We start from the raw sequence: 20,590 nt of genomic DNA, 5'->3' as shown, positions 1-20,590 counted from the left end.
CCGCAGGTTGGACAGCAAGTTTTTGTAGGCTGTCATGTGGTTCATTTTCGGCAAACAAAGCACACATTTATAATGAAATGAATCTTTAATCCTTTCAGAAAACTGAAACATGGGTTCTAGGTAAAGCCATGGGTGCATGCATTCTCCAGAAGAACCGCCTCCTTGCATTCTGCCATCAACTCATCATGTTAAATAATGCTGCGGAGAAACCATTGAACTTGATTTTATCCAGTCTATGGACGTGACGTGACCACTAGTGATTACTGATCGTCTGTCTCAGTGTCGCCTGGGAAAAAAAACAATCACGTTTTAGAAAAGAAAAGAAAAAATACATCCACTTTCAAAGCTGCTTCATCGTAACAAGTAACAAGGACCTTGATAGAAATGTAGTGGAGTGAAAAGTACGATATTTGCCTTTCAAATGTAGTGAAGTTAAAGTCATAAGTTTCCAAAAAAAAAATACTCAAGTAAAGAACAGATACTCAAAAAGTGTACTTAAGTACAGTACTCAAGTAAATGTACTTTGTTACTGTCCACCTCTGATCAGGGGCGTCACTAGGCCTTTTTTACTGGGGCATGTGCCCCAGTAAAAATCAGCTGTGCCCCAGTAAGAAAATGTTGAAAGATTTTCGTAACAAACTAGTTTCTTTGGCAGATCATTTATCTACTGTAAGTTGTAGGACAGAGTGTGTTTCAAACTTCTATCGCCTCTTCTTTCTAACTAATTTTCTGATTGGTCTGGGAGATTCTCACTGTAAACATAGCGTGCGTGCGGCGTGCCATGAGTCCATTTAGCCTACTGGAGAGATGAGTCTACTCTTTGGATGAGTCAGAGAACGGGCTCTGGATGAGTTAAGGTAGCGCGAAGTTTTTGCAACAAAACTAAGCAAACCATATTCTAACAAACCTATTAAACTACATCGAATTAAATGATATTAAATTACTTTTCCAGATGGATATCAGACAGTTCTTCTCACGAAGCAGAGACAGGGGCAGGGAAATGGTGACAGATGAGGAGGAGGGTGAGAGAGGTAAGATTAAGGCTGTAGGCTATGTGCTAGTCAGTCATAACTAACCAGCTAAGTTCGTGAATCGTGAGAGTTGAGGTTGCATAATAGAAAACTTGAATCAAATACATAACAAAATTAGTTAGGTTATTCAGCTGTTTAGCTATTCCATGAAATGTTTGGCAGGTTTACTGCGTATGAAAGACAATAGAGTATGTTTAAATAAACATCTTAATGCATTCTTGAACAGACTCTCCCGTTTTAACTTTACCAGTAGATGTATATCAGGAACGTTAAGGTGCATTGTGTGTGTGTGTGGGGGGGGGGGGCAGGGGGGGCATTTTGTGTGTGTGGGGGGGGTGCAGGGGGGGCATTTTGTGTGGGGGGGGTGCAGGGGGGCATTTTGTGTGGGGGGGTGCAGGGGGGGCATTTTGTGGGGGGGGGTGCAGGGGGGCATTTTGTGTGGGGGGGTGCAGGGGGGGCATTTTGTGTGGGGGGGTGTAGGGGGGCATTTTCTATGTGTGTGGGGGGGTGCAGGGGGGCATTTTGTGTGGGGGGGTGCAGGGGGGGCATTTTGTGTGGGGGGGTGCAGGGGGGGCATTTTGTGGGGGGGTGCAGGGGGGCATTTTGTGTGTGTGTCGGGGGGCAGTGCCCCAGTAAAGCTTAATTCCTAGTGACGCCCCTGCCTCTGCTTAATGATGACTTGCTGTTTGGGAACATTTTGAAAATTCTGGCTTAATATCTCATTATTATGGGATAAAAAGTCATTATTATAAAAACTTTCTAATACTTCATTACTATGAGATAACAAGTCATAATTATTAGATACTAAGCCATTATTATGAGAAAATGATTTTGTTATAAGAGATATTAAGCCATTATTATGATAAAATGATTTTGTTATAAGAGATATTAAGTCATTATTATGATAAAATGATTTTGTTATAAGAGATATTAAGTCATTATGATGAGGCCATTATCATGGCGGCTGAAACGCGATTATCAAGTGAGCTCGCGACGTCATAAGCACGCGGACCAATCAGCAACCAGACAAGCTCGCACTTCTTCCATATTCATGAGTTTTCGCGGGCTTTTTGGTCACGTGGCTTTTTCGCGCGAAAACTTTGCCTCACTGAGGGGGGAAAAAAAAAACAACACACTGAAGTGAAGAGTTGAGCAGCACGCGGTGTAAATGGCGGTGAGTGAAAATTATTGGCATGAGTGTGTATATTGACTAAATAATATAAAATTAGGCAGAACTGGAGACGCCTGTAAGGGTAGAGAAAGTGTTATTTGAGATATTTTCAGCTAGTTTCGGTGTTGAAGTGTGTGGCCTGCTTTCCTCATGTTGTGAAGGTGATGCTTTGTGTTGAACTGGAGAGAGAGAGAGAGAGAGAGAGAAACATTTACATATTTTGAGTAATAAAACGCTTTATTTAAAATGTATTCAGTTTCCGTGTGTTTCTCATGTGGAGGTGTTTGTTGGTGTTTGGGAAGCAGTGAGAATCGATGCCTTTGTTAGGATTTTGTGAGGCATGCTAACTAGCATAACTAAGCTGACCTTCTTACCTAAATCTAACTTCTAATTGCACGACTGTAGAAAGCTGACTCTATATTGGTCTTATATACTGGTAGTATTAATCCGGATGTGTAGTTCGACATGGCCTTGATTTATTGTTAAGCTAATGTAGTTTTATATTATCCATAATAATATATCTGCACACTTTGTGGAGTGTGTTTTTGTATTGCGTTAAAAATGTGTCCAATAAAACTTCTGTATGCCATGCTTCATTACTGAATCATAACTCGCACTGCTCGGTTCCTTAAACGGTGTTCGTTCTAAGGAATTGATTCAGAAATGAATCGTTATTGTTTGCATGATGCTGCATTTTATTTGTCCCAGCTTTCAGAGACCTGCGTAATTAGATCCCTTGTGTAAAAATCGAGTCTAACACGCAGCATTTCTGACTAACTAACCCCATTCGATTACTTAAACGTGTTCGTTATAAGGAATCGATTTAGAAGTGAATCGTTATTGTTTGCATGGTGCTGCATTTTATTTCTACCAACTTTCAGAGACGTGTATTCACTTTGTGTATTACTCTATTGGGGTAAAAATTGAGTCTAACTTTACATTAAATCTCTATACGACACATATTATTGTACGACTCGCTGTCTTTGTTTCGTTTAAACGTGTTCATTCTAAGGAGTCGATTCAGAAGTGAATCGTTATTGTTTGCATGATGCTGCATTTTATTTGTCCCAGCTTTCAGAGACCTGCATAATTAGATCCCTTGTGGATTAATGTACTGGGGTAAAAATCGAGTCTTAACACACTCACTCTGTTCGATTCATTTAAACGTGTTCATTCTAAGGAATCGATTCTGAAGTGAATCGTTATTGTTTGCATGATGCTGCATTTTATTTCTACCAACGTTCAGAGACGTGTATTCACTTTGTGCATTAATCTATTGGGATAAAATTGAGCCTAACTTTATATCAAATCTCTATACGCCACACTATTATTATATGACTCGCTGTCTTTGATTCGTTTAATGGTGTTCCTTCTGAGGAATCGATTCAGAAGTGAATCGCCATTATTTGCACGTTGCAAAATTTTATTTCTACCAACTTTCAGAGACGTGTATTCAGGCACTTTGTGTATTAATCTATTGGGGTAAAAATTGAGTAACTTTACATTAAATCTCGATACGCAACACATTATTCTATGACTCGCTGTCTTTGATTCGTTTAAACGTGTTCATTCTAAGGAATCGATTCAGAAGTGAATCGTTATTGTTTGCATGATGCTGCATTTTATTTGTCCCAGCTTTCAGAGACCTGCATAATTGGATCCCTTGTGGATTAATGTACTGGGGTAAAAATCGAGTCTAACACACCATTACTGAATAACTCACCCTGTTCGATTCCTTAAACGTGTTCATTCTAAGGAATTGATTCAGAAGTGAATCGTTATTGTTTGTATTATGCTAAATCTTATTTCTACCAACTGTCAGAGACGTATTCAGACATCTTGTATATTAATCTGTTAGAGTAAAAATTTAGTCTAACTTTACAGCAAATCTCTATACGCCACATATTTTATGCCTTGCTGTCTTTGATTCATTTAAACGTGTTCGTTCGAAGGAATCGACTCTGAAGTGAATTATTATTGTTTGCATGATGCTGCAGTTTATTTGTCCCCGCTTTCACGCAGACATTCTTGTTTAGACACCTTGTGTGTTACTGTATTGGGTTAAAAAATCTACCCTAACATTACATAAGATGTCTGTATGCCTCACTTCATTACTGAATCATAATTTGCACTACTTGATTCCTTTAAACGTGTTCGCCCTAAGGAATCGATTCAGTAAAGTGAATCCTCTGTTCTTTATCATGATGCTAAATAACAAGCTTTCATGTCAACATGTCTCAGTACAGTAAAATCACAACAGAATGTTGTGTTAAACATGAATATCAGAACAGTCCCATTATGAAAACAAGGATTTATCCATCCATCCATTATCTGTAGCTGCTTATCCTGTTCTACAGGGTCGCAGGTAAGCTGGAGCCTATCCCAGCTGACTATGGACTAAGTCCCTGAAAGTGGATGAGGTTTAAAAACAAACATTAATAAAGTCGATTTGGATCCCATGCATTCTGTTGATGGAGAGTTAAAGAAAAAGGTCTACATTTCTGATAAGTGGACAATGTATTATTGCATGCATTTGAGTATTATTCATAAAATACACCAGGGGGTCTGGAGGATTTATTTTACAGCTAAAGGGGTCCCTGGCCGCAGAAGGTTTGAGGACCCTGATCTAATTGACTATAGACATTAGTGAAGTTTCTCATAAAGCTGAGCTGCTTGAAGTGATGTACTTTGGCATCCTTTTCTGTTTCCTTCCCCCAGGATTCCTCAGAGTCTCTCAACATGGCCACAAGCCCGAGTCGTGGCTCACGGCGTGGCGATTTGACCTCCAGCCCAGGCCGAGACCTGCCCCCTTTCGAAGACGAGTCTGAGGGACTGTTGGGGGATAATGGGCCTGAAGATGAGGAGGAAGATGGAGAGGAGCTGTTCGGGAACCAGATGGAGGGGTAACAAATGTTTTTGCTTTGGCATGCGTGATTTGGTGTTTACTGCACACACGTGGGAAAAAACAATTATTGTCGTTATCATTTCATGTTGCTATATATCTATACGTGTTATATTATCTATAGCGTATTCCTATTATGCAATGTACTGCATTAGATTTTTTTTTTTTTTTGGCATTTCTTAGAAATTGTGCTAACAAGACTATAAATGGACATTTTGACACTTATTATCTGCAGGGACTACCGTCCTATTGCTGAGCTGGATCGCTATGAGGCTGAAGGTCTGGATGATGAAGATCTGAGTGAACTGTCTCCTGGAGCTCGTGCTCGTGCCGAGGCAGCCATGAATGAGAGGGACAGAAGAATGGGCGTGGGCCGTATGCCAAGGGGACTGCTCTATGGTAAGTTGTGTGTCTGGCATAGATATGGTGTGTATGTAAGTGGTTTTTGTAATATGTAGCGCACACACTTTATTCCTAGTACAGTGCGTCATCTCTATGTACGAATGCAAGTGCTGTTTGGTCGGTTTATACTTGAGACTTATGTCCTCAGCACAACATGCATATGATCTCATTGTAAACGTTTATATTTTCTTCATTCAGACAGCGAAGATGAGGATGATGAACGGCCATCGAAGAGGCGACGGCGCCTGGCGGAGCGTGCCGCAGAAGGAGCTGGTGCTGAAGGTGAGGATGAGGAGATGATTGAGAGTATTGAGAACCTGGAGGATATGAAGGGTCACTCAGTGCGGGAGTGGGTATCCATGGCTGCACCACGCTTGGAGATCTACCACCGCTTCAAGAACTTTCTGCGCACACATGTGGATGAGCATGGCCACAACGTATTCAAGGAGAGGATCAGCGACATGTGCAAAGGTAAATTATTGTGGGTTTTGTCAGATGATGGCAGTTAAGGTTTTGTTTATCACAAGGTTGAACAGGAAGCTCTCACCCTCCCTTGGTGGTAGCTGTTGTGATAACCTTTAAGTCAACCATATGACAATTTAACACGCCGTGTATTGTCTTTGAAAGATGAGCAGTGTAGTTTAATTTTTAGGAAATTGGGTGTTGGGGTTCTTGGGTGAAATTAAGCTGTTTCGTTTATGTACCGTTTTTAAATTTTTTTTTGTTTGTTTACTTCTAGAAAACAAAGAGAGCTTGTTGGTGAACTATGAAGAGTTGGCCTCCAGAGAGCACGTACTGGCTTATTTTCTCCCTGAGGCACCTGCTGAGATGCTGAAGATCTTTGATGAAGCTGCGAAAGAGGTGGTGCTGGCCATGTACCCCAAATATGATCGTATAGCCCATGAGATCCATGTGCGTATTGGCAACCTGCCTCTCGTGGAGGAGCTGCGTTCACTCAGGTACAGATTCATACAAGTACAATAGTAGCTGTGTGTCTCTCAAAGTCATCCTAAATGGTGTAAAACCTTTTTTTTGGGGGGGGGGGTCATTTGAGTGTACAGACTGGTCAAAACTGTTTTTGTGGCCAAATTCTCTGAGGAAGGTGAGATTTACAGCAGAAAATCTGAGTTGTTGTTATGCAGATGTGTTCTAGGGTTGGATCCTTTCTAATTTGAATATTCATTGAGTCATTTCATAACGAGGGGAAAAGTGTAGGAGGTTGCATGATCTTTTTCTCTGTTTTATGAATTCTGTAATCTAAAAGACTGGACAAAAAAAAAGTAGAGGCATGGTCTAAGTTCAAACACCTTTTTAAAGCTTTGTCCTTTAATATGACATGATATACAAGTTGGATAACTTTTTTTCTTTTTCTTTTCTCTGTTTTGTTTGTAGGCAGCTGCATCTGAACCAGTTGATCCGCACCAGTGGAGTGGTAACCAGCTGTACAGGAGTGCTGCCCCAGCTCGGCATGGTCAAATACAATTGTAACAAGTGTAATTTCATCCTGGGCCCCTTTTTCCAATCACAGAACCAGGAAGTGAAGCCAGGCTCCTGTCCAGAATGTCAGTCTCTTGGGCCGTTTGAAATCAATATGGAGCAGGTATGTACTTAAACTGCAGATCACGGGTAAATTCAGGAGCAATATCAATGTAATTCTTCTATTTTATATTAAACTTTGGTCAAATATCTGTCACATTTTACGTAATTTTTTTACCTTGCGCAATACCAGAAAAATTCAGTTGAATTTGAGGCAAATTGGTCTGCCTCTGAAAAAAAACTTGGCATTTGGATTTCCCGGTAAACATTGATTTTCGTGACGTTGCTTGCGGGACGCCTCCTTCTGAATCCTACGTCAGTGCTGGTTTGTTTATGAGAAAACGACCTGGTGGTTTTCTGCAAATTTCTTCAACGTTATCACGTAATTATTAAAATGGTTAACAGATGTACCGTAGGAGGGTGTAGCAACACCAATCTTGATGGGATTAGTACTCATCGTTTCCCAAAAGACCGGACAATGAGAGAGAAAATGGGAGCGCTTGGTCTACACAGGCTGCGCACTGAAACCGTGCAAAGCTCACGCAGCCTGCTGGCGCTTCCGCAGGTGACGTCACGAATCTGGCTCCAGACTCCCTTGGGATTTTTCCAGATGCGTCTTGTTTTATTTTTTTCTGCTGTAGACAGATGGCCTTGTGCAAAATTACCCTTCTGGATGAGTGTGTAAAGGGACATACTTTCATATAAAAAAAAACAAAACGAAATTGATCCAGGATGTGCACTTTAAGGTTTTAAATGATGAGTGTCCTTGCTGTAAATTTTTGTGGAGTTGGAGTCGATCATTCCCAACTGAATTCGAGTCACCATATATGTAGGATATTCAAGCACTGGGTTAAGTGAGCATTCTTTCCACAGACGGTATATCAGAACTACCAGCGCATCACCATCCAGGAGAGTCCTGGCAAAGTAGCGGCTGGCCGTCTGCCCCGGTCCAAGGACGCTATCCTTTTGGCTGACCTGGTTGACAGCTGCAAGCCTGGAGATGAAATTGTGAGTCCAGCAGTCTTTGTGGTGATTTTGTTTGAAATGAGTAGTATTGCATTGAAGTGTCTCTATAGTGAAAGTACTATAGGAACCTCCAGTGAGGTTGAGCATTTCCTTGGTAACCGGCATGTTTTAAAAAAAAAAAAGTGATATATCCAGCTCTAGAATATAATATGGAAAGAATATTTTGAAAATGTCAAGATGTGAATTTGTTGGGATTTGTTTGTTAGGAACTAACGGGCATCTACCATAACAACTATGATGGCTCGCTAAACATGGCCAACGGCTTTCCTGTTTTTGCCACTGTCATCCTGGCCAATCACATAGTGCGGAAAGATGAGCGGGTGGCCGTGACCGAGCTCACAGATGAGGACGTGAAGGCCATTGTGGCCCTGTCAAAGGACGAGCGCATCGGAGAGAGGGTGAGCACACAGAATATGAATTAAAATGTCATGCTAGCCTGACTGGTCTGCTTTGTTTTCTGCACTGGATAATGGATCAGGTCAGTGAAGGTTCTTCGGTCCTGCTCTTAACTGGGTTATTTTTATTTCTACAGATATTTGCCAGCATTGGACCCTCCATCTATGGCCACGAAGATATCAAGAGAGGTCTGGCTCTTGCGCTGTTTGGTGGCGAGTCGAAGAATCCAGGTGAGTTAGTTATCGCGGTTTTTTTTTTTTTTTTTTGGATTTCAGATACCAGACCTAATTTAGCTCACATTATTCAGAAGTTCTGTCACCCAAACAGATTTTATCATATGCCGAGAGGTCCTTTTGTAGGGAAATGAGTGTGTTTTATAACGGATGCTTACGTAAAATTTTGCTGGTGCGCCTTCAAGCATGTCAGTATATAATTTTCTACTGTGCAAAACCGAGGCCTACATGTAGGGTTCCAGTTTATATATACAATACCAGGCAAAAGTCTGGACACGTTCAATAATTTTTTTTTCTTAAAGTAATAAGATTATTTCTCTTTACTTAGTTGAGCAGCTCTTGATAATATATGGATTACTACAGTGTTGTAAGTTTGTTTGTTTGTTTTTTTTCTTTCCTTTTTTTCATCTTTCCACTTAAATTGCTTTCGTCTACAGGAGGGAAGCATAAAGTACGTGGCGACATCAATGTACTGATGTGTGGAGATCCTGGCACAGCCAAGTCCCAATTCCTGAAGTACGTGGAGAAGGTTGCGAGCCGGGCGGTGTTCACGACGGGACAGGGTGCCTCGGCTGTTGGTCTCACAGCCTACGTTCAGAGACACCCAGTCACCCGTGAGTGGACATTAGAAGCTGGGGCTCTGGTCCTGGCAGATCGAGGAGTCTGTCTTATTGATGAGTTCGATAAGGTGAGACCCTTAAGTGGACCTTTTTCTGTAGGAGTCTTGATTTCTGTATTGTATTGAAAAGTTCAGGCAGTCTTTTTTTTTTTTTTCTAAATAGTCTTAAGAGGAGTACTGTTAGGAGTAAGCGTTGGTTAGGATTTCTGCGATGTTGTAATTGGCACTGATGAAACATGCACCCTCAGTCTTCTGGTTTCATAAAGATGAGGGGATTTATAATATACAGAGCTCAAAAACTTGCCGGGTTGAAATGGATTGTGGTCGATCAATTTACGGTGATAGAACTGTCATGCTTTATGTTTGAGATATTCATCCTCACTAAGAGAGGATGCTTATAACATGTTTAACCCCAGTGGGAGTGTGGTTGGTTGTGGTGGTGTTTTTTTTTTAATAAAGTTTTTCAGTGAGTAGGCCATGATCTTTCTGCTGTCATTTTATCAAAGTATAATTTTCTCACTGCACTGTTTGCTTGTTACACAGATGAATGATCAAGATCGCACTAGTATCCATGAAGCGATGGAGCAGCAGAGTATCTCGATCTCCAAAGCTGGCATTGTCACATCCCTGCAGGCCCGCTGCACTGTAATCGCTGCTGCTAACCCAATCGGTACGTACCAGTTTTATACAAGAAGTGAGGGTTCTCACTAATCCGGTTAAACTTTATCTCCTATAGTTAGGACATCTTCCAGGCTTTCAAAAAATTAAAAGTATGTGCATTTTAGATTGAGCTGCTGAAAGCCTGGGGAGAACAAACAAAACTTTTTTTTTTTTAATTCTTTCAGGTAAGTGGAAAATAAACAACACTGGAAAGCCTGTGGGGAAAATTATTGAACCATTGTCTGTTCTAATAATACCATTGCATGTAAAACCATTTAGATAAAGTATTTGTGCCAGATCGAGGGCAATTCGTTTATATCATTTGCGCAGAAGTTTGTAAGCCAAGCTAAACTTCTGACATTGGCTGTAGTTTAAAGTGCATATTCTGGACCAACTTCATTTATTTATATATATATATATATATGAGAAAGTATGTCCCTTTACACACTCATCCAGAAGGGTAATTTTGCACAAGGCCATCTGTATACAGCAGAAAATAATAAAGCACGTCTGGAAAAATCCCAAGGGAGTCTGGAGCCAGATTTGTGACATCACCTGCGGAAGCGCCAGCAGGCTGCGCGAGCTTTGCACGGTTTCAGTGCACAGCCTGTGTAGACCAAGCGCTCCCATTTCTCTCTCATTGTCCGGTCTTTTGGAAAACGATGAGTACTAATCCCATCAAGATTGGTGTTGCTACACCCTCCTACGGTACATCTGTTAACCATTTTAATAATTACGTGATAACGTTGAAGAAATTTGCAGAAAACCACCAGGTCGTTTTCTCATAAACAAACCAGCGCTGATGTAGGATTCAGAAGGAGGTGTCACGCAGATGACGTCACGAAAATCAATGTTTGCCGGGAAATTCAAATGCCAAGTTTTTTCAGAGGCGGACCAATTCGCCTCAAATGGCTCGATTTCAACTGAATTTTTCTGGTATTGTGCAAGGTAAAAAAAAAAAAAAATTGCAGAGAATGCAGAATGTTACAGATATTTGACCAAAGTTTAATATAAAATAGGAGAATTTCATTGATCTTGCTCCTGAATTTACCCATGATATGCATTTTAATATGAGAAATTAAAAATGCACGCCATTTTTCATATAAACAATCCTGTCAGTGATGTCTGGTCTCTTAATTTTTTATTTATTTATTTTTTTTCTTTAGTTTGTGTGTGTGTGTGTGTTTTATCTCCATCATGCTATACGTAAGCCCTGTTTATGTTCTCTTTTCCTTTAAGGTGGCCGATACGACCCATCACTCACGTTTTCTGAGAACGTGGACCTGACGGAGCCCATCGTATCTCGTTTTGACATCTTGTGTGTCGTAAGAGACACAGTGGATCCTGTGCAGGTGAGGCAGTCAATACAAGTTTTTGTTCCTACTGTAGCCCCTGGAATATTGTTCCTAATGTAGCCCCCAATCCTTTTTTCTCTAAAGGACGAGATGCTTGCACGCTTCGTAGTGAGCAGCCATATTAAGCATCACCCCAGCAATAAGGAAGGAGGGGTGGCCAGCCTGGAGGAAATGGTGCTGCCCAACTCCTCGGATGTGCCGCCTATTCCTCAGGAGCTGCTCAGGAAGTACATCATCTATGCCAAGGAGCGCGTGCACCCCAAACTGAACCAGATGGACCAGGACAAGGTGGCGCGCATCTACAGCGACCTTCGCAAGGAATCCATGGTTAGAGGAATGATTTTGTTCTGCTGGGATTCTGTTCAAAATGACCGATCTGTGGCGTTAACAGTAGAACTGTGACCTTTGATCTGCTGTGGTTCATAGAGTTTTGTCCTTCTCCTTGATAGGCTACGGGCAGCATCCCGATTACAGTGCGTCACATTGAATCGATGATCCGGATGGCAGAGGCTCATGCACGTATGCACCTCCGTGACTACGTACAGGAAGATGATGTCAACATGGCTATACGTGTCATGCTGGAGAGCTTTATTGACACACAGAAGTTCAGCGTGATGAGGAGCATGAGAAAGGTGCACAGATTTCTTCAGTTAGCACTTGTCTTAGCTGATGTCTGTCTGTTTTATAAATTTTTTTTTATTTTTTTTTAAACTATAAACCCAAATCAAGACTTTGTTTTATGGACTGTATTTGCATTTGCAGCAGTAATGCTTCAGGTTGTGTATGCTGTAGTTAGCATTCAACTAATGCAGTGCCTGTGTCTAAAATCACTCCCTATATAGTGGACTACAGTGGTGCTTGAAAGTTTGTGAAGCCTTTAGAATTTTCTATATTTCTGCATAATTATGACCTAAAACATCAGATTTTCACACAAATCCTAAAAGTAGATAGAGAACCCAGTTAAACAAATGAGACAAAAATATTATACTTGGTAATTTATTTATTGAGGAAAATGATTCAGTATTTCATATCTGTGAGTGGCAAAAGTATGTGAACCTTTGCTTTCAGTATCTGGTGTGAGCCCCTTGTGCAGCAATAACTGCAGCTAAACGTTTCCGGTAACTTGATCAGTCCTGCACACTGGCTTGGAGGAATTTTAGCCCATTCCTCCATACAGAACAGCTTCAACTCTGGGATGTTGGTGGGTTTTCTCACATGAACTGCTCGCTTCAGGTCCTTCCACAACATTTCGATTGGATTAAGGTCAGGACTCTGACTTGGCCATTCCAAAACATTAACTTTATTCTTCTTTCACCATTCTTTGGTAGAATGACTTATGTGCTTAGGGTCGTTGTCTTGCTGCATGACCCACCTTCTCTTGAGATTCAGTTCATGGACAGATGTCCTGACATTTTCCTTTAGAACTTGCTGGTATAATTCAGAATTCGTTGTTCCATCAATGATGGCAAGACGTCCTGGCCCAGATGCAGCAAAACAGGCCTAAACCATGATACTACCACCACCATGTTTCACAGATGGGATAAGGTTCTTATGCTGGAATGCAGTGTTTTCCTTTCTCCAAACATAACGCTTCTCGTTTAAAGTAAAAAGTTCTATTTTGGTCTCATCCGTCCACAAAACATTTTTCCAATAGCCTTCTGGCTTGTCCACATGATCTTTAGCAAACTGCAGATGAGCAGCAGTGTTCTTTTTAGAGAGCAGTGGCTTTCTCCTTGCAACCCTGCCATGCACACTATTGTTGTTCAGTGTTCTCCTGATGGTGGACTCATGAACATTAGCCAATGTGAGAGAGGCCTTCAGTTGCTTAGAAGTTACCCTGGGGTCCTTTGTGACCTTGCCGACTATTACACGCCTTGCTCTTGGAGCAATCTTTGGTGGTCGACCACTCCTGGGGAGGGTAACAATGGACTTGAATTTCCTCCATTTGTACACAATCTGTCTGACTGTGGATTGGTGGAGTCCAAACTCTTTAAAGATGGTTTTGTAACCTTTTCCAGCCTGATGAGCATCAACAACGCTTTTTCTGAGGTCCTCAGAAATCTCCTTTGTTCGTGCCATGATACACTTCCACAAACATGTTCTTTAAATAAAACAGGGTGCCCACTCACACCTGATTGTCATCCCATTGATTGAAAACACCTGACTCTAATTTCACCTTCAAATGAACTGCTAATCCTAGAGGTTCACATACTTTTGCCACTCACAGATATGTAATATTGGATCATTTTCCTTAAATAAATGACCAAGTATAATATTTTTGTCTCATTTGTTTAACTGGGTTCTCTTTATCTACTTTAAGGACTTGTGTGAAAATCTGATGATGTTTTAGGTCATGTTTATGCAGAAATATAGAAAATTCTAAAGGGTTCACAGAATTTCAAGCGCCACTGTATATAGTGAGTTCACCATTTTGTAGTGCTGTCCAAAAGTATAGTGAAAATTATTACACCCTGTATAATGCAAAGTATCCCACAATGCATCATGAAAAGTAGCGTGCAACCGGTGGTCACTATACCATCATGCATTGGGGTGAACGGATGGAGGGAGAAACACAAATGGGCATTTCAAATACAATTAATCGAAAAGGGCTAAAATAGAATAAGAGAAAATGCAAGACTAAAAGTTTCAGTGCAGAGTGAGGAATTAATCAAAAGCCTCAAATTTGACTTAATAAAAGGCAGCAGCAAAGAAGGGGGAGGAGAGAGATGGTCTGCTTTCATGTGCATTGGTTTGCTGGTTAAACTAACTGCTTAAATCCCCCCCCCCCAAAAAAAATCAGACTTCAGTTGCCGGTGGGAACAAAACCTCAGCTTAGATTTTAATGAGAAGTGACTTTTGATGCTGTGAGTAACCTTGAGCCGCAAACATGTCCGAGAAGAAGCACTTGCATATGTATGCTGATGTTTGTCAGGTCAGCACTCTTGGTTTTAAATGCATATCAATACATTGCCTGTGGGCTTTTTCACCTGTTCAGTGCTGGCATGGTCGATAAAAGCAGCTTGGCATTAGAGGTTCAACAAATAAACCACAGGTTGCCCAAAATGCTTTAAGGTACTTGAATATTCTTTTTGTGTACTGCAAAAGAGAGCAGTAGCCATTTTAGATCACTGACTGAATAATTAAAATATCGACTTTGTGCCTAGTCACTCAGTTCTTTAACTCTTAAAAAAAAAAAGCAATACTTGTCGTAAGCCCAGGTTATTAGTTTACTGATGCCACTGTCCTCCCTCCTCCACCCAAATCGCAATCTTTCCTTCCTTTTATTTGTTTTGGGTTGTACTGACTGGTATCTGTTCTCCACCAGACATTTGCACGCTACCTGGCTTTCAGGAGAGACAACAACGAGCTCCTGCTGTTTATCCTGAAACAACTGGTGACCGAGCAGGTGTCCTACCAGCGCAACCGCTACGGAGTGCAGCAGGACGTCATCGAGATCCCAGAGAAGGACCTGGTAGACAAGGTAGCTGACTGGATGATGCGTTTTCCTGCCATAGGTCATGTATTGAATGAATGAATGAATAATATGGGGCTGTTAGTGTTACGGTGTGATGTTTTGGAAATCTTCACATGCTAGAAGGGAATAATTGGACATTGACTTTTGTGTCAATGACAAACAAATCAATCATTGGCCAGTGTATTGGTTGCAAGATGAGGTGTATGATCTTTGTATTACATGTAACAGATTCAAGTACTGTTTGTCAAAGCAGGCTTTGTAATTTGGAAGCTTGTAATTCTCACAGTAGTGCATTGCACCACTGAAGTGTATTATGGTTAAATGTATTGAGCAATGGAAAACTTGCTTTGCAAAGTCAACAAGGAGTTGGATTTTTAATCCCCCGTTGGTCGAAAGCCCCAAAGGGGGATTGTGTCGTGGCAATGTCCATCCGTCCTAGGAAAGGGTACTTACCTTCTGAAAGCAACTCCTCTCAGTTTTTGGAAGAATTTCACGAAACTTAATAAGAGGCTTTATGTCGTTAGTATGCATATTGCAATTTTGTTAAATTCGGTCACATTTTACCAGAGTTACGGCCCTTGATTAACAAGATTATTCCCTGCTGGTTGAAAGGCCTGAAGGGGGATTGTGTCATGGCGATGTCCGTCCCATCCATCCTAGGAAAGGGTACTCGCCTTCTGAAATCGACTCCTCTCAGTTTTTGGAAGAATTTCACGAAACTCGACGAGGCATTGTTATATGTCGGTAATATGCATATTGTAACTTCATTAAATTTGGTCACATTTTACCAGAGTTACAGCCCTTGATTAACAAGATTATGATCCCCTACTGGCTGAAAGGCCCGAGGGGGGATTGTGTCATGGCAATGTCCATCCATCCGTCCCAGGAAAGGGTACTCACCTTCTGAAATCAACTCCTCTCACAGTTATTGGAAGAATTTCACGAAACTTGATAAGAGGCTTTGTCGTTAGTATGCATATTGTAATTTTGTTAAATTAGGTCACATTTTACCAGAGTTACGGCCCTTGATTAACAAGATTATTCCCTGCTGGCTGAAAGGCCCGAAGGGGGATTGTGTCATGGCGATGTCTGTCCGTCCGTCCATCCTAGGAAAGGGTACTCACCTTCTGAAATCAACTCCTCTCACAGTTTTTGGAAGAATTTCACTAATCTCGACAAGAGGCATTATGTCGGTAGTATGCATATTGTAATTTTGTTAAATTCAGTCACATTTTACCAGAGTTGCAGCCCTTGATTAACAAGATTATTATCCCCTACTGGCTGAAAGGCCCGAAGGGGGATTATGTCATGTCGATGTCAATCCATCTGTCCTGGGAAGGGTACTTGCATTCTGAAATCAACTCTGTTTGTGGAAGAATTTCACAAAACTCGACAGGAGGCATTGTTGTATGTCAGTAGTACGCGTATTGCAATTTCCTTCAATTCAGTTACCAGAGTTACAGCCCTTGATTACCAAACTTGTACTTTGACAATTTCATGAGGGTGTATTAAGCACTTAAAGTTGCCAGTGGGGGATATTGTGCTGTCCAAGCACTCTTATTTATCTTTAGACTTTTGTACACTGAAAATTTGGTACCTATGCTGATTATCGTTTAAGGTACATTTTATTCATATTGCACTAATATGTGAAGTTATCTTTAAGTGATTAATTTCCCTGCTCTACTTTATAGGCACGACAGATCAACATCCACAGCTTGTCTGCGTTTTATGACAGTGACTTGTTCGTCTCCAACAAGTTCTCCCATGATGCAAAAAAGAAGCTGATTATGCAGCAGTTCTAAGCTGTGCGCTGCATATGGATTGTATTTGAATATCTTCTGGACGTGTAAATATGTTCCTGTGTCAATACTTCGTGTAGAAACGGATGAGTTCTGATATGGACAGAGTCATTTCTTCATTCAGAGAAGTGCCACACTGATTGAGGTCATGTTTGCGTTGTCTTGTTGTAAGACAGGTGGTTTGAAAATTATTTTTTTTTTCCTATTGTCAAATGCAGAAATGTTCTGGATGTGTAGAACTGGATATTGTGAAAAGATGTGTGCCATGTTCTAAAATAAACTGTCAAATAAAATGTTCACTGACCCTCAAATTATGAACTTGGAGAAAATTGTGCTGATTTGCTGTTACAGAATGTAAATTTATAGCCTAGCGTGTACCACTTGAATTTTTGCAGATTCCTGTGCTAGAACATTTTGCTCTTGCTTTCACAAGAGATCATGTTTGGGTAAAAATCTAGATAATTCAAGTGTTGGTGCATTTCATGAAGAGTCAACCTGCTTCTGTATGATGGAAATGCTGTTCCCAAGTTTGCACGCACATCAACACACGCACACATTGTTGAAGGATTACAATCTGCTCACTAACGGCCATCGAGATCTCCAGATTGTGTGAAAGCCTGGGATTGTGTGCAGCTGAAAAAATATAGCAGGAGTAGTCCACGGTCACCTGACAAACTGCAAAAAAAAAGTCACTGAACTACAGACGGTGTTTTCCCAAGTTATTTTGGATTCAGACTTCAGTCTGCAAGTAGACGAACTCCGATTTCGCATAAAGTGAGGAGTTTAAGACCGATTAGTTGCTGCAAAAGGTCACAATCTGTAGGTGTACATGGGGAATACAAAAGGAACCCCTGTAGAAAACCAAGCACATTTTAATTAAATATATACATGGCCTGCATAATGAATGTTACTGATGATGCATTTATGCAAAGTTTTTGAAAGAATTACAGGTTTAGTGTTGGTATTGCAAATGATCCAGGACATGTCTCAACTGTGATTCTAATTGAGACAATTCACACACGCAGGGATCAGCAAAAACGGATAAGGGTCCGTCTCAGAAACTGGTCACTCATTTGGGACATTATGGTCAAAAAATTAATTTTCTAATTTTACTTTTTTTTTTGCATTTACCGAACACTCAATGTTTCTTTTGTCATGTTCATTCATTCTCATTCTCATTATCTCTAGCCGCTTTATCCTTCTACAGGGTCGCAGGCAAGCTGGAGCCTATCCCAGCTGACTACGGGCGAAAGGCGGGGTACACCCTGGACAAGTCGCCAGGTCATCACAGGGCTGACACAAAGACACAGACAACCATTCACACTCACATTCACACCTACAGTCAACTTTAGAGCCACCAATTAGCCTAACCTGCATGTCTTTGGACTGTGGGGGAAACTGGAGCACCCGGAGGAAACCCACACAGACACGGGGAGAACATGCAAACTCCACACAGAAAGGCCCTCGCTGGCCGCTGGGCTCGAATCCAGAACCTTCTTGCTGTGAAGCGACAGTGCTAACCACTACACCACCGTGCCGACCAACATGATCTACATTCTTCACAAAAACCTGCAGTTTTAACAGGGGTGTGTAGACTTTTTAAAATATCCACAGTAGCAGTTAGGAATTTGTACCTTCACCAACTTTGTTGGAGGAGGTTATGTTTTTGACTCCGTTTGTTTGTTCCCTACAAAGTAGTGAACAGAATTTGATGAAATTTGGAGGAAAGGTGGGCTGTGAGCCAAGGAACAGCTGATTAGATTTTGAAGCAAATCCAGGTATGTATGCAGATGATGCAATTTGTTTGTTCCCAATGTAACTCAAAAAGTAATGAACGGATTTTGATTAAATTTGGTGTACGGCTTTAGTATTACCCAAGGTTCAAATGATTTGATAATAATAATATATGGCTTGACCGACATATATGCTCTACTGAATGCCATCCATCCATCCATCCATTATCTGTAGCCGCTTATCCTGTTCTACAGGGTCGCAGGCAAGCTGGAGCCTATCCCAGCTGACTATGAATGAGAGGCAGGGTACACCCTGGACAAGTCGCCAGGTCATCACAGGGCTGACGCAGAGACAAACAACCATTCACACTCACATTCACACCTACAGTCAACTTTAGAGCCACCAATTAGCCTAACCTGCATGTCTTTGGACTGTGGGGGAAACCGGAGTACCCGGAGGAAACCCACACAGACACGGGGAGAACATGCAAACTCCACACAGAAAGGCCCTCGCTGGCCGCTGGGCTCGAACCCAGAACCTTCTTGCTGTGAAGCGACAGTGCTAACCACTACACCACCGTGCCGACCAACATGATCTACATTCTTCACAAAAACCTGCAGTTTTAACAGGGGTGTGTAGACTTTTTAAAATATCCACAGTAACTAGCAGTTAGGAATTTGTACCTTCACCAACTTTGTTGGAGGAGGTTATGTTTTTGACTCCGTTTGTTTGTTCCCTACAAAGTAGTGAACAGAATTTGATGAAATTTGGAGGAAAGGTGGGCCGTGAGCCAAGGAACAGCTGATTAGATTTTGAAGCAAATCTAGGTATGTATGCAGATGATGCAATTTGTTTGTTTGTTCCAGACTTTGATTAAATTTGGTGTACGGCTTTAGTATTACCCAAGGTTCAAATGATTTGATAATAATAATATATGGCTTGGGCGGCACGGTGGTGTAGTGGTTAGCGCTGTCGCCTCACAGCAAGAAGGTCCGGGTTCGAGCCCCGTGGCCAGTGAGGTCCTTTCTGTGTGGAGTTTGCATGTTCTCCCCGTGTCCACGTGGGTTTCCTCTGGGTGCTCCAGTTTCCCCCACAGTCCAAAGACATGCAGAATTTCCAAGTGACTGGTGACTCTAAATTGACCGTAGGTGTGAATGTGAATGGTTGTCTGTGTCTATGTGTCAGCCCTGTGATGACCTGGCGGCTTGTCCAGGGTGTACCCCGCCTTTTGCCCATAGTCAGCTGGGATAGGCTCCAGCTTGCCTGCGACCCTGTAGAACAGGATAAAGCGGCTAGAGATAATGAGAGAGAAAGAGAATATATGGCTTGATGGAGGTATACACTCTACTGAGTGCCATCCATCCATCCATCCATTATCTGTAGCCGCTTATCCTGTTCTACAGGGTCGCAGGCAAGCTGGAGCCTATCCCAGCTGACTATGCCCATGTTTACATTAGACCGTATCAGCAGATCATCAGATTAACGTTTTTAAAACGATTAGTGTGCACACAGCAACACCAATACACGATTTGCGTGCACACAGCAACACCAATACACGGATACGCTCGGCTCCGCAGGCATCCTGCGCTCCAAATCACTCTGCCCTGAACAGCGAGTGCCCTCTGGAGGGTGCACACTCCGGCCCTGCGCAGCTCACAGAGCATGCGAGTGAAGTGCACAAGCTGTGATTCGGGACTGAGCCGCTGTGCGTGTGATCCCAGCGCATATCACTTACCACTTGCAAGTGGAAGGATGGCAAGCCTAAAGACAATCATAACTACACAATGGGCAGTATTTGCATCAGTATTTGCAGTATTTTCATACTTTTATACTCTTTAATGAAAGGTGATACAAGGCGGAAGTCCGCGCCGTTTTTCAGCAGTCGCGTCACATGACCAACGCCAGCGAATCAGGAAGGTGGATGTCACAGTGACGTTGTCCAATGACGACGCCAGCTAGAGCTCAGCACAGCGTATCCGCGTATCTCAATGTTTACACAGCACCGGAGCTGACACGATCTGGATTGAATACGTGGACCCTGGCGGATTCCCGTTTCCCGGCGTTTCCAGGCGGTTTAATGTAAACGGACAGTGCATCCGCGAAGAAAACGAGACAGATACGGTCTAATGTAAACTTGGCCTATGAGCAAGAGGCGGGGTACACCCTGGACAAGTTGCCAGGTCATCGCAGGGCTGACACAAAGACAAACAACCATTCACACTCACATTCACACCTACGGTCAATTTAGAGC

At 41.9% G+C, this 20,590-nt stretch overlaps 1 protein-coding gene across 1 annotated transcript; it reads left to right on the top strand.

Annotated features, from left to right (window-relative positions):
• The first annotated feature begins 2,123 nt into the window (after positions 1 to 2,123).
• Positions 2,124 to 16,919, top strand: mcm2 (minichromosome maintenance complex component 2). Its single transcript, XM_060909865.1, has 16 exons — positions 2,124 to 2,205; positions 4,921 to 5,105; positions 5,340 to 5,503; positions 5,705 to 5,977; positions 6,246 to 6,465; positions 6,899 to 7,106; positions 7,916 to 8,050; positions 8,275 to 8,466; positions 8,601 to 8,694; positions 9,135 to 9,385; positions 9,860 to 9,986; positions 11,216 to 11,328; positions 11,416 to 11,658; positions 11,781 to 11,963; positions 14,657 to 14,812; positions 16,498 to 16,919. The coding sequence occupies exons 1-16, from the start codon at positions 2,200 to 2,202 to the stop codon at positions 16,606 to 16,608; spliced, it is 2,661 nt and encodes an 886-aa protein (XP_060765848.1). The 5' UTR covers positions 2,124 to 2,199; the 3' UTR covers positions 16,609 to 16,919.
• The last annotated feature ends 3,671 nt before the right edge of the window (positions 16,920 to 20,590 follow it).

The sequence above is a fragment of the Neoarius graeffei genome, chromosome 26, assembly GCF_027579695.1.
Source record: "Neoarius graeffei isolate fNeoGra1 chromosome 26, fNeoGra1.pri, whole genome shotgun sequence".
In the NCBI taxonomy this organism is placed as follows: domain Eukaryota; kingdom Metazoa; phylum Chordata; class Actinopteri; order Siluriformes; family Ariidae; genus Neoarius; species Neoarius graeffei.
The sequence above is the reverse complement of the archived record's forward strand: the minus strand, read 5'-3'. Positions and strand labels throughout refer to the sequence as shown.

Excerpts from the sequence above, each read along its gene's own strand:
- mcm2 (XM_060909865.1), top strand. Across the intron at positions 5,106-5,339 it reads TTCGGGAACCAGATGGAGGG|GGACTACCGTCCTATTGCTG; the intron begins GTAACAAATGTT and ends TATTATCTGCAG. Across the intron at positions 5,504-5,704 it reads GCCAAGGGGACTGCTCTATG|ACAGCGAAGATGAGGATGAT; the intron begins GTAAGTTGTGTG and ends TTCTTCATTCAG.